The sequence below is a fragment of the Panthera tigris genome, chromosome B1 (genome assembly GCF_018350195.1).
Source record: "Panthera tigris isolate Pti1 chromosome B1, P.tigris_Pti1_mat1.1, whole genome shotgun sequence".
Taxonomy (NCBI): domain Eukaryota; kingdom Metazoa; phylum Chordata; class Mammalia; order Carnivora; family Felidae; genus Panthera; species Panthera tigris.
Window position 1 is genome coordinate 82632556 of NC_056663.1, and position 12739 is coordinate 82645294.

Genomic DNA, 12739 nt, shown 5'->3' on the forward strand with positions numbered 1-12739 from the left:
TACATCAACATGGGAAACTGCTTTTCTGATTTCAAACCAGAGTAACCATTTAAAAAGTGAGTCTGAAAAGAATATATAGCAGATATGCTGGGAATTACTTTTTTGTTGTTGTTAAAAACTGTCCTTCCTGTGAGAGAACCCAATCCATCCAAACTCATTGTCAGCAAGACTCGTTTTTTAACCACCAAACCAGTGCCTTGGATTCATTATAAGAATGAGGTTGCTCGGGTGTCATTCATTGAATTACCGACATGCTCAGCACTATTCTTCTATAGTCTTATGACTAGATTTATTTTAAGACCAAGTCACAATCACAAGTCCAATAATTCCATTTAAAGGAAAGGGAAACGATAACCAACGGGTATATGGAGATGTACTAATACAGTATGTCTCAAACTGCAGTATGCCTGAACCTGATGGGTTTAAGACTTAAATTTCAGGGCCCCACCCACAGAGATTCCAATTTAGTAGATTAGAATATGATCTGAGAATCTATTTTTAACAAGCTCCCGGCTGCTGCTACTGCTGCTGGTCCTCAGACCCTATACAGTGGGGTAAAACTCCACTCTCCTAACATATTTGGGATGTAATGACTTAAATGCTAGCATATTGAAACTCACCAGAGGGGCACCCGGTAAAATTATCTGCATCCCCAAAATTTAAGATAAAAGCCTTTTTTATAGTATTGAATGATTTTCCTCTCCTAAACTCAAAAAAAACAAAACAAAACAAAAAAATCCATGTTACCTTGATGTCATGTTAATATAAAGGTATTGTTAAACGGCTATTGAGGTTTTGTTTTATTTTGCTTTGGCAAAATGTGTTTTACAGCAGTGGCTTTTCAAATTTTTCTGTGCATATGAATCACCTTTGAATATCTTATTAAAATGCAGAGTCTAGTTCAGCCTGTCTGGCCTGAGGCTTTAGATTCTACATTTCTAACAAGCTCCTAGGCTCTGAAACCTTTACCTATTACTGTTAAGTCTAAAGATTACTGTGATATCAATTTTCAAAATACATCAGACTCAGGGTGATACTCCCCCCCCCCCCCCCGCCCAGGTCAGACTTGCAATGTTGAGCCATGCCTGAGACTTAAGCAGAAAAGTGGTTTCAGGAAGAGAGGTGTACGTGGTGAGGACATTAGAATGCTACCCCAGCTGTTTCTGCAAATTTTACCAGTGATCAGTGACCACCCAATCTTAGGCATTGGGATATGGCATAAAACTTGACTGCCATAAATCTTAAGTGTGGGGCCTATACACCAGTATTTTGGATCCAGATACAGCAGCCATATCTCATTTTGTTGCACTTTGCAGATACTGTGGGGGTTTGTTTTGTTTTGTGTTTTTGTTTTTTTTTTACAAATTGAATGTTCGTATTTTAAACTTAATTATAATTGTTATGGCGACCTGGGATCTTTGATGTTACTGTAATTGTTTGGGGTTCCATAAACCATGACCATGTAAGAGGGCAAAATTAATGGATAAATGTTACATGTGGTCTGACTGCTCCCTAACTTGGCTGCTCTGCACCTCTCTCCAGGCTTTCTTGTTAGGGACTCATGCAGCTGGTGACTCTCGGTTGAAACTGGTGCTCACCAACCATTCTGAAAATCCTAGGGCCCTTTGGAGTAATGCTAAATGTACTCTGCCTGTGCTCTATAAGTGGAAGAACAAAGCCTGGATGACAGTACATCTGTTTACAACATGGTTTACTGAATACTGATGAGACCTGCTCAGAAAAAAGTTCCTTTCAAAATATTACTACTTATTTGACAATGTTGAATGCATCTGGTCCACCCAAGAACTCTAACAGAGATAGACAAGATGCATATTATTTTCATGTCTAACACAGCATCGATTTTGCAGCCCATGGATCAAGGAGTCATTTCGACTTTCAAGTCTTCTAATTTAAGAAATGCACTTCATAAGGTTGGCATAGTGATTCCTCTTACTGATCTGGGCAAAGTACACTCAAAACCTTCTGGAAAGAATTCACCATTTTAGATGCCATTGAAAACATTCATGATTAATGGGAACGGGTCAAAGTATCCACATGAACAAGAGTTGGGAAGAAGGTGATTAGAACCCTCTGGAATAATTTTTGAAGGGTGTCAAGACATAAGTGGAATCTAAAAATGTGACTAAACTGCTGCCATCTCCTAATAAAATCTGAACGGATGAGGAGTTGCCTCTTATGAGCAAAGACAGTGGTTTCTTGAGATAGAATCTATCCCTGGTGAGGATGCTGTGAAGACTTGAAATGACAATAGACTTACAATATTCCATAAACTTAAACTCTGCTGCTGTGCATCAACTAAGATGGACTCTAATTTTGAAAGAGGTTCTAATGTGGATAAAATGCTAACAGCACTACCTGCTAACCTTTCATTGGAAGGAGAGTTGATGTGGCAAACTTCATTATTATAAGAAATTGCCACAGCCATCCCGACCTTGAACTACCACCACTCTGAGCAGTCAGCAGCCACCAGCCACCAACATCGAAGCAAGACCCTCCACTAGCAAAAAGATTACAACTTGCTGAAAGCTTAGATGATAGCATTTTTAGCAACCACATATTAAGGCATGTGCGTTGCTTTTTTAAACACAATGCTATTATACTACGTTGTAAATGTATGCACTAGGAAACCAAAATAGCCATTTGACTCACTTACTACAACATTCACTTTATTGCAGTGGTCTGGAACTGAATCCCCAGTATCTCTGAGGTAGGCCTGTATACTGAAATAGGTTACACTATATTTATAAAAAGCTGCTCCTTCCTTGAAAATGGTCTTTGGGAATCAGGTCAACCATGTTCTATGAGCAAGTCCATCATTCTGCACTTGATTCAACCTCTTCAAATCTTTTCAGCTTGAGACTGCCCACTGAATTGGCCCACTAAAACACTAACAGAAAACGTGTTAATAAGGGCTGGCAGCTCCTTAGAAAGGAAATTTTTAAATATTCCTTAAAATGGTAGTAGAACTAAACCCATCTACCACTCTTTATGACATGCAGATCTTTAAAATTCTGTATGCTTATATATATAATTTTATATATAATCATATATATATAATCTTCATAATATTTTTGTAGTACTTAAAAAGTGTAATTCTACTTGACAAAGATTTGAAGCCACTAAATTGGTAAGTCAATTAATTGGTTGGTAGGTACCAAAAACTAGTCAATATATATTGCTGTTTGTCTTCTATCACACACAGTTTACTTCTTCCCATCCCTAACCCATTAGCGCCAGATGCTATTAGGCTGTTTCTCTTCCTCTTGAAAACTTGTCTTTGGTGACTTTCAACAGTTACCTTTAGCCTTATATTTTTCTAAGTATTTCTTCAAAAATGAGGCTCCCACGCTTAATGGTGACTTGTTTCATGAAAAGAGCGATCATTCCTCAAGTTTTGTGTACATAAGACCCAAAACTGTTTTCAGAACCCAAGGTTAAAATGAGGTCAATCTGGAGGGGAACACAAACTCAAATTACTCTACAGCTTGTCTTAGACACTGAATTTTGCTGGACACCGATAGCAACAATTCCACATTTTGGGAAAGTGAGCAGTATTAGTAATACTTTAAAAAATCAACGCTGAAAATAAAAATCTCAATGTGTGGGCAGATGACAAGTGATAGGAATTTTAGAAGAAATTTAGAAGAAAATTTTAGGAATTTTAGAAGAAATCTAAAGGAAAGAGATAATGTCCTAAGGAAAAAAGGTAAAAATCAAATGAGAAAATTGAAGAAATGGAAAGAAAAGACCACTTAAGGATTATAAAAGTTATATTTATTCACGATGCTACATTTATTGCATTCCCTTAGAAAAATGGAGAACTGTTTATGTACCCAATTTGCACATATAAAACTTTATACAAATTATGTGTAGCACATAAAGGCCTCTGGTACAGCTAAAATCCTGACACTACAATTTGGGTAAATCCTGCTTCAGGGTCTCCAGTTTATCAAGTCTGTTCAGAGAAAATAAACACTGGTATTATACTCAATCTTGCCATTCACACTTAGAAATTATTTTAAAATATAAAATTTTCACTCTAAAAACTCAAAAAAGGTAAACTGGAAGGGGACACATTTTGTTACCGATTTCAATTTAACAGTATGACAAATTCATACCTTATTTTGGCTGGGTCTTTTTAAAAAAAACTATCACCTTAGTTTTGACATTCTAAGTTGTGGCTGCTTCAAGAAGGTAGTATGTCAAAACATTTACCAAACAGTAAAAATAATATTCCTTTTACAAAATGGTACAATAACACATTACGGAACCAGAAAATACTAAATGTCTTTGGCTATACAACTAAAAGGCCAGTCTTCCAACAGAATAGGGCATATTCACACCTCAGAACCAACTACAGACACAAAGCATAACAGAAATATGCATAGAATTTAAGGATAATTTGTCTTGCCTTTTTTTTCCATTCTACCCATATAATAATCAAGGAGAATGCAATTTACATAATCTTCCCAGATGAGACTCCATATCGCACTACAAAGATACCCAAATTTCTGCAAAGGCAAAGTGAATTAAAACAATTACACAACTAAGACCAAAGGGACAAATGTTTGTTATCTGCAATTTTAGTTGTTTGCTTGTTTTTTTAAGCTTCTTTTTTTAAGCTTTGAGTGTAGAAATCATAGCTGATAAACAAAAAGTCACAATCTTCACAAATGAAACTATAATAGAAAAATAAATCAAATGAAACATTTATTAATAAATGAAGCCTGTTTTATTACTTCAAGTGTTAATGATAAAAAAAATTTCAGCACAGCTGTTGCATTTAAAAAAGTGAAACTACATACTATGTTTCTAGCTCAGTAAACAGATGAACCTGATGTCTTTGAATGACATAACAATTGAGCATTGTACAGTACATCTTATGAAGACCCGTAAATTAACGAACTACTGGTTTAAAGTTAGTGATTATGAAACAAATATGTATTCATAGTTTCAGCTTCTTTTTTCTTCCTCGACCATCAGGTGCTCCATCCATTTTACGTTTCTGTGTCTACAAATGAACAGAAGGATTGCTTTTCAGCACAAGACAACAAAGGTAAAACCTAGACTATTTTTACTTTATTAATAACTGCTACATAGTAATATGTATTTAGCCTTTCTTACCTATTATAATCTTAATACTCCAAATAGTCTTATCTACTCACTTTACTAACACAAATTTTATTGCTAATGAAATGATTTACAATAAGCAATAGTGAGTCAACACATCAAACCAGTATAACATGCCCTACCAAAAGAAAGCAGTACTAATTACTTTATGAAGTTCCATAAATACCAAGGACATTAGAGGCATTCACTTATTCATGACTTTTTAAATTATTACATCTAAATAAAAATATGACATTTTTTTCTCTTAAAATATCTGTATTCACAGTGCTAAGATATCACTGGGACAATAAGCCAAACCTTGGAAGTTTACATATTCTAAAATTGTAACTTGTACTCCTCAATGTCAACTGTAAGCTCCTGGCATTCACAGGACATGCCTTCCTAGGTTTTCATGAATGCCCAAATTATGAACTACCATCCGATTACCCACAGAATGCATAAAAGCAGCTTACTTAAAAAAAGAAAAAAAAAAGGACTAACACCTCAATGATAGCTAAGTAATGTTCAAATTCTTACAAAGAAAAGTCTTCTAAGAATGTTATTTACATATTCATGAATACTTACAGAAGGTTTTGGTCCTCTCTTCTTTTTCTCTGCCTTCTCTTTTTCTTCTAGTTCCATGTTTTCTCTTTCAATCAAGGTAATTAAGGTGTTACACCTCCTCTGGAGTTCCTGAATTGTAAAAATAAATTTATATGGTAAACATGTATTTTCCATTGTTTTCATGATACCCAAGTTATAAAGCTATAATGTTTTGGGGCGCCTGAGTGGCTCAGTTGAGTGTCCAACTCTTGATTTCAGCTCAGGGTCGGGCTCTATGCTTAGCACGGAACCTGCTTGAGATTCTTTCTCCCTCTCCCCCCACTCACGCACTCCCTAAAATAAAAAGAAAATTGTAATGTTTTAATGTAATATAAAATCATTTATGCACCCCCCATAGATAAAATGTATAAAACAGACCTAACAGCAACTGAATCACTCTTTAATTATATTTATAATGCATTTATAGTGCAACGTTTCCCAAACAAAGATACACAAGACAAGAAGATGCCCTTAATGAAAAATAACCCTTCAGAGGTCAAACACGAAAAGACTGTGCACCATCCTCCATCTTAAAGAGTGACAACATAAATACGCTGAGAGAAATCTTACTATGAAAGATGTTTAAATTTTGCTTATCCCTGTATATCCCAAACCTAAAACTACAGAACATTTTTAGCATTTTCATCCTAAATAAAACAAGACGGAAGTTAAAAGCTCAGAAGCAGTAAAATGCACAATAAAAAGAGGAATTAATTCGCTGAAGCCCAACTTTCCTGAATTATAACTTTAGGAATTTACTTATCAAAAACAGCTTTTTAAAATAATCCAGACTCGGGGCGCCTGGGTGGCTCAGTTGGTTAAGCGACCGACTTCGGCTCAGGTCATGATATCGCAGTTTGTGAGTTTGAGCCCCGCGTAGGGCTCTGTGCTGACAGCTCAGAGCCTGGAGCCTACTTCAGATTCTGTGTCTCCCCCTCCCCTGCTCACGCTCTGTGTCTCCCTGTCTCTCAATAATAAAGATTAAAAAAAATTTAAAAAAAACAAAAAAATAAAATAATCCAGACTCAACATTCAAATGGGCAGAGGCCTAAGTACAAGTTCTTTCTTTATAGAAATGTGTTCATTTATGGGAATGCAAGCTGGTGCAGCCGAAAACAGTATGGAGGTTCCTCAAAAAACTAAAAATAGAACTACCCGACAACCCAGCAGTTGCACCACTAGGCATTTATCCATGGGATACAAGTGTGCTGTTTTGAAGGGACATATGCACCCCCATGTTTATAGCAGCACTATCAACAACAGCCAAAGTATGGAAAGAGCCCAAATGTCCATCAATGGATGAATGGATAAAGATGTGGTATACATGTATGTATATGGATATATACATACACACAATGGAGTATTACTCAGCAATGAAAAGGGATGAAATCTTGCCATTTGCAACCACGTGGATGGAACTGGAGTGTATTATGCTAAGTGAAATTAAAGAAAGACAAAAATATGCCTTCACTCATATGAGGACTTTAAGAGACAAAACAGATGAACATAAGGGAAAGAAAAATATAAAAACCGGGAAGGGGGACAAAACAGAAGAGACTCATAAATATGGAGAACAAACAGGGTTACTACAGGGGTTGTGGGAGGGGGGCTAAATGGGTAAGGGGCACTAGGGAATCTACTCTTGAAATCATTGTTGTACCATATGCTAATTTGGATGCAAATTTTAAAAAATAAAATTTAAAAAAATGTTCACTTAGAAAACCAAAATTTTCGGGGCGCCTGGGTGGCTCAGTCGGTTAAGCGGCCGACTTCGGCTCAGGTCACAATCTCGCGGTCCATGAGTTCGAGCCCCGCATCGGGCTCTGTGCTGACAGCTCAGAGCCTGGAGCCTGTTTCGGATTCTGTGTCTCCCTCTCTCTCTCTGACCCTCCCCCATTCATGCTCTGTCTCTCTCTGTCTCAAAAATAAATAAACATTAAAAAAAATATATTAAAAAAAAAAAAAAAATTTTTTCTGAACAATTCAAGTTTTAAATTATGATCATCACATTCAAAAGGTGGAACTGATGGTGATGCTTCCCATTTAGAACCTGATTAATAATATCAAAAACTAGCGCTTATCAGACGTGGTGATGTTACAAGATATGTGATACTAAAGGATAGAACCAGGAAATTTTTTAAGTTATCCATGATAACAGTTTAATTTTTTTTAATGTTTATTCATTTTTGAAAGACAGAGCACAAGCAGGGGTGGGGCAGAGAGAGAGTGGGGGGGGGGACACAGAATCTGAAACAGGCTCCAGGCTCTGAGCTGTCAGCACAGAGCCCGACACAGGGCTTGAACTCACAAACCGCGAGAACATGACCGGAGCTGAAGTCAGATGCTCAACCGACTGAGCCACCCAGGCACCCCTCCATAACAGCTTTTTAACTATAGATAACTGTTTTCTCATGATCTGATTTAACCTCTAATACTTACAATACTGTAACTACAATGTACTCCAAAGATGGAATGAAACCACAATTTTACCTATTAAGCAATACTTACTCTGAATGGTTTGCTACGTTACACAAAAAGGCCCAAGCACTCACCATTGCAGTTCTGGACTTCAAAAACCAGTCAAATCTGAACTGAGGAGAGTTGCGAATACACTGTCGTAATTCATCATAAACGTTTTCTTTGTCGAATCCAAGTTTGTGAAGCATACAGATTAGAAAACGATCCTCTTCTTCAGTATAGTTTTTTCCTTTGTTAGTACCATACGATATTCTCAGCTGATGAAAAGGTGCTTTGTACCGTCCAATCTATCAAAGTTAAATTTTATAATATTATATAAATCCTGTATAATACATATTTCAAATCAACATTAGTAAAATTAGCTAAAAATGTTATGTTCCAAATCAGAATTTTCTACCCAAAGCATCTCAACTACGTTATATAACCTTTGTTGTGAAACAACCTTATAGTCTTTATTATTCTAAAGAGAAATATAGGCTGAGACTTTCTGATACTATGTAGGAAAGAGCAAAATCATAGGGTTGCTGACCAAGATCCATCAACTGAAGTACTAAGGTAAATTCTGTTGAGACTTCATTTGAATGTTGTTCTTTGAAGAAAATTTACATTTGAAACCATCATTTCATTTCCTTTTAAAAAGTTACTTTAACTCGCATATTCTCAGGGAGAAGTTATATTACTGACTGCCAGATTTATTAATACACAAAGTACCTTCGTGTCAAGTGCTTTTTTGATACTAATTCTTCTTTGAATTCTTGCCTCTCCCCTTTCAATCTGAGCCATAATCTTCTCTATGTCCTGGAGTTCATTGCATCTTTCCCAGAATACAGCTGGTAAAAAAGATGGACAGATGGGACAGATGGAGGAAGGGGTAAGATATAAATAATTTCTCACAAATGCTCTCATTTATTTAACTTGCTAAGGATTAAGAAATATTTCCATTTCTCTCGTATCTAATACTACAAAGTAAATAAGTCAATTATTTAATTTTCTTAACTGTAAAAAAAAAAAAAAAGATGAGCTGGATGATTTAAGTATCTCCCAACTCTTAAATTTCTATTATTGAATCCTAAGCAGACTCATCACAGCACAACCAGACCTATTGATATGACAATCCAATTGACTTCAGGAAACAGAGGCATGTAATACTTGAGTCATTACAGAGAAAAATAAAATGAAAGCACAATTATTCAGTGTATTCAGTACCCTATTATTTTCTTGGCTATAGCCAGTTCACTAGGGTAAAAAATAAAAGTATCTTTTTTTTTTAAAGAACATTTTCTAAATTGATTTTTTAAAAGACCTAACTTGATTTTTTAAAAACACAAAAAAACTAAACCTCCCCAACAGCTCTCCAAAGAACCTGAGAACATTCTTGTATCTATTAAAATAATAAGAAAATTACCTGAATATTCAATAACTTCTTCTGGAGTTTTTCCTTCTACTTCTCTTGCAATATTTTCAATATCATCACGACCCCACTTCTCATTAGCTTTGATAAACTGGTTAAAATCTCTCTTATTCCAATTGGTAAATCCCTTCAAAGCAGCAGAAACAAAATATTAACACACACTGAACATGGATAAGACACTACTACACTTTTCTGTAACACTTAAGAAAAATTGGTAAATTTTCAACTACTCCTTGTTTTTAAGTTTTTAAAGTGGTAACTTTTCATACACACAGATGTGCATTTTTAGCAATATGTCATATATTGCTTATATAACCAAGCAATTAAATCTGAGTGGAAGAGAGTAAGGAATGCTGCATGCAAAGGTGACCTTTTTGCTGAGTGCTGAGGATTAGCAGGACTTTGCAAAAAGGAATGAAAAACATATAGCAAAGAGCAAAGACATAACAAGTGGGAAAACAGAAGAAAAACAGAGCTTCAAAAGTAGGCCAGATACTGGCCTACAGTAAGGCCAGATTCTGGAAGACCCTGATTAAACCCTAATGGTTGTTAAGTAGAAACTTGTGTTTGAGAATAGTAACTTAATACCAGTGTGGAAGATTCATAGGAAAAGAAAATGAGAATACTGAAAGAAAGGTGATCAAAAGGTTATCCACTCTACCAAGGCTGGTACAAATCTCTCCTCTTCTAAACTACCTCAACAACTCATGACAATCAAAATGTAGCATGCTTTATCATCTCCAATTACTCCATTTTTTAAAGAAGACTTGTACTTTGTATACCCCAACACAACCTAAACACAGTACCTTACAAAATGATAGTTACTAAGTTTTATGTTGATTGAAGACTATACCTGTGTTAGAAGCTTCTCTTTTTCTTCTAACTCTTCATCATTAAGGGGTTCAGCTTCATCAATCTTAAGCTGTTCTTCTTTTTGTGCCTGTGCTGCATTTGGTAGGTCAGGATTTCGAGGCACCTAAAAAAAAAATAATAATCCAACCATGAAAAAAAATACTGCTATATACCGTTTGTTAAGAACAAACCAGATTAGTTATGATCAAAGTGTTACTCCCATTACCTTGTACCCAATAGTTTTTCTGTAATACAGAATTTCTTTTTCCAATAATTCAAATAAACGCGGAGGAAAGAACTGGAAATCCTGAACGTTAGGTTGTTTCGGAGGTCGAGGAGCCTACAGACAAAAACAGCATTGTTCATTTAAAAAACCTGTTTTAATTAATGGTAACCTTCCTGTTTCCATACACCATGACAGCCAATTCTCTAAGCAACTGATCAATTATTAACATTGAACATTAATCAAATTTTTTATTTTTTTTTAAATTTTACTTTTTATTTTTAAAAGTTTATATCCAAATTAGTTAGCATACAGTGCGACAATTTCAGGAGTAGATTCCTTAGGGCCCCTTACCCATTTAGCCTATCCCACCTTCCACAACCCCTCCCGTAACCCTCAGTTTGTTCTCCATATTTATGAGTCTCTTCTGTTTTGTCCCTCTCCCTGTTTTTGTATTATTTTTGTTTCCCTTCCCTTACAGTCCTCTGTTTTGTCTCTTAAAGTCCTCATGTGAATGAAGTCGTATGATTTTTGTTTTTCTCTAATTTCACTCAGCATAATACCCTCCAGTTCCATCCATGTAGTTGCAAATGGCAAGATTTCATTCTTTTTGATTGCCGAGTAATACTCCATTGTATATATATACCACACCTTCTTTATCCATTCATCCATCGATGGACATTTGGGCTCTTTCCAAACTTTGGCTATTGTTGATAGTGCTGCTATAAACATGCGGGTGCATGTATCCCTTCGAAAGAGCACACCTGTATCCCTTGGATAAATGCCTAGTAGTGCAACTGCTGGGTCATAGGGTAGTTCTATTTTTAGAACATTAATCAAATTTTAAATGCATACATTCACAACTAATTTTTAGAAAATTTCTTAACAAAAACTGAAGGAAATACACTGTAAGAAGTGACAAAAATACCTAATTCTCAATCTGATTTTACTGCAAGAATATAAGAAAAAAATTACATTTCCGGTATTTTTAAATGTTTTATTGCTCTGTCAACTCACCTTGGGTGCTTTAGGTTCACTGACACGAAGAGCTTCCCTAAAATAGGCATCAACAGCATAGTTGGCTTTTCTTTCTCGTTTTGGTGGTTCAATCCACTCTGTGAATGCTATCTAGTGTATGGGAAATAATTCATATTACCTATTTTTATTATATACAGTCACAAATCTTATATGAATGCAACTCTTACTGTGTACAATACAACTCTTGTTTGTAATGGAAAGACATTTGTAAAATGCTAGACTATAAGCTCTAGGAGGATAGGAACTATGCTACTTTGCTCAAAACTATGTAATCAATACATGGGACAGTGTCCAGTAAATAACATATATACACAGTAACTACCTCTTGATAAAATGAAGAACATTCTATCGGGTAGGGGGAAAAAAATTACAGAATGTGCTACAACCCAAACTAGGAGAAAAATGTAGGTGTGTACTTAGCCCAGAAAACATTCAGAGGATATACAGGCCTAAATGTTAACAGAAAAAAACAGTGAGTAGAATTCTTTTTTTCTTCCAACCTGTAGGTATTTTTAAATTTCTCTACAATACAAACAAGTATTGTTTAAGGAATTAGGAAGTTTTTCCCTTTAATTACCAGCCAATTCTGTTAAAAAAAAAAAATCTAGTAAGGTTGTGACAAATTTCTTTGCCAATTATTTTAATTTTCAAAGATTCCAAACTATAATCACCCCATATTTCAACTATAATAGTATATACAGTAAGCCTCATTAAATTTTTAAAACATTTCAGAGATAGTACTAACTGAAAATAATTTAGATGTGAATATACAGAAATGACTGCTTTGAGACAAATTTACAAGGCATTACACCTAACACTTAAAATTGCAAGTTTCAAGTAAAATAAAGTGTTCAAGTAACCAAAATGTCTTTCAAAATTACCTTTTGTTTTTCTCTATAATCCTCTCCTTCAAAGTTATAAACACTCGACTCTGTATCCATTGTGAAGTTTCTAAGGGAGCTTTCACCCATCTTGGAGAGCTTTTCATTCATCTCTGCAGTCTA

At 35.3% G+C, this 12739-nt stretch overlaps 1 protein-coding gene across 2 annotated transcripts in view; it reads right to left on the reverse strand.

The window, feature by feature from the left end:
* Positions 1–3773: 3773 nt before the first annotated feature.
* Positions 3774–12739, reverse strand: part of SMARCA5 (SWI/SNF related, matrix associated, actin dependent regulator of chromatin, subfamily a, member 5) — a 38287-nt gene continuing 29321 nt past the window's right edge. For both annotated transcript variants that reach the window (XM_015541904.2, XM_015541905.2), the window contains 9 exons: positions 12617–12736; positions 11715–11825; positions 10701–10814; positions 10476–10598; positions 9617–9749; positions 8923–9041; positions 8286–8498; positions 5716–5823; positions 3774–5032 (listed from right to left, as the gene is read on the reverse strand). In XM_015541904.2, the coding sequence (XP_015397390.2) occupies positions 4967–5032; positions 5716–5823; positions 8286–8498; positions 8923–9041; positions 9617–9749; positions 10476–10598; positions 10701–10814; positions 11715–11825; positions 12617–12736 (1107 nt within the window). In that variant the 3' untranslated portion in view covers positions 3774–4966. The remainder of the gene's footprint in view (positions 5033–5715; positions 5824–8285; positions 8499–8922; positions 9042–9616; positions 9750–10475; positions 10599–10700; positions 10815–11714; positions 11826–12616; positions 12737–12739) is intronic.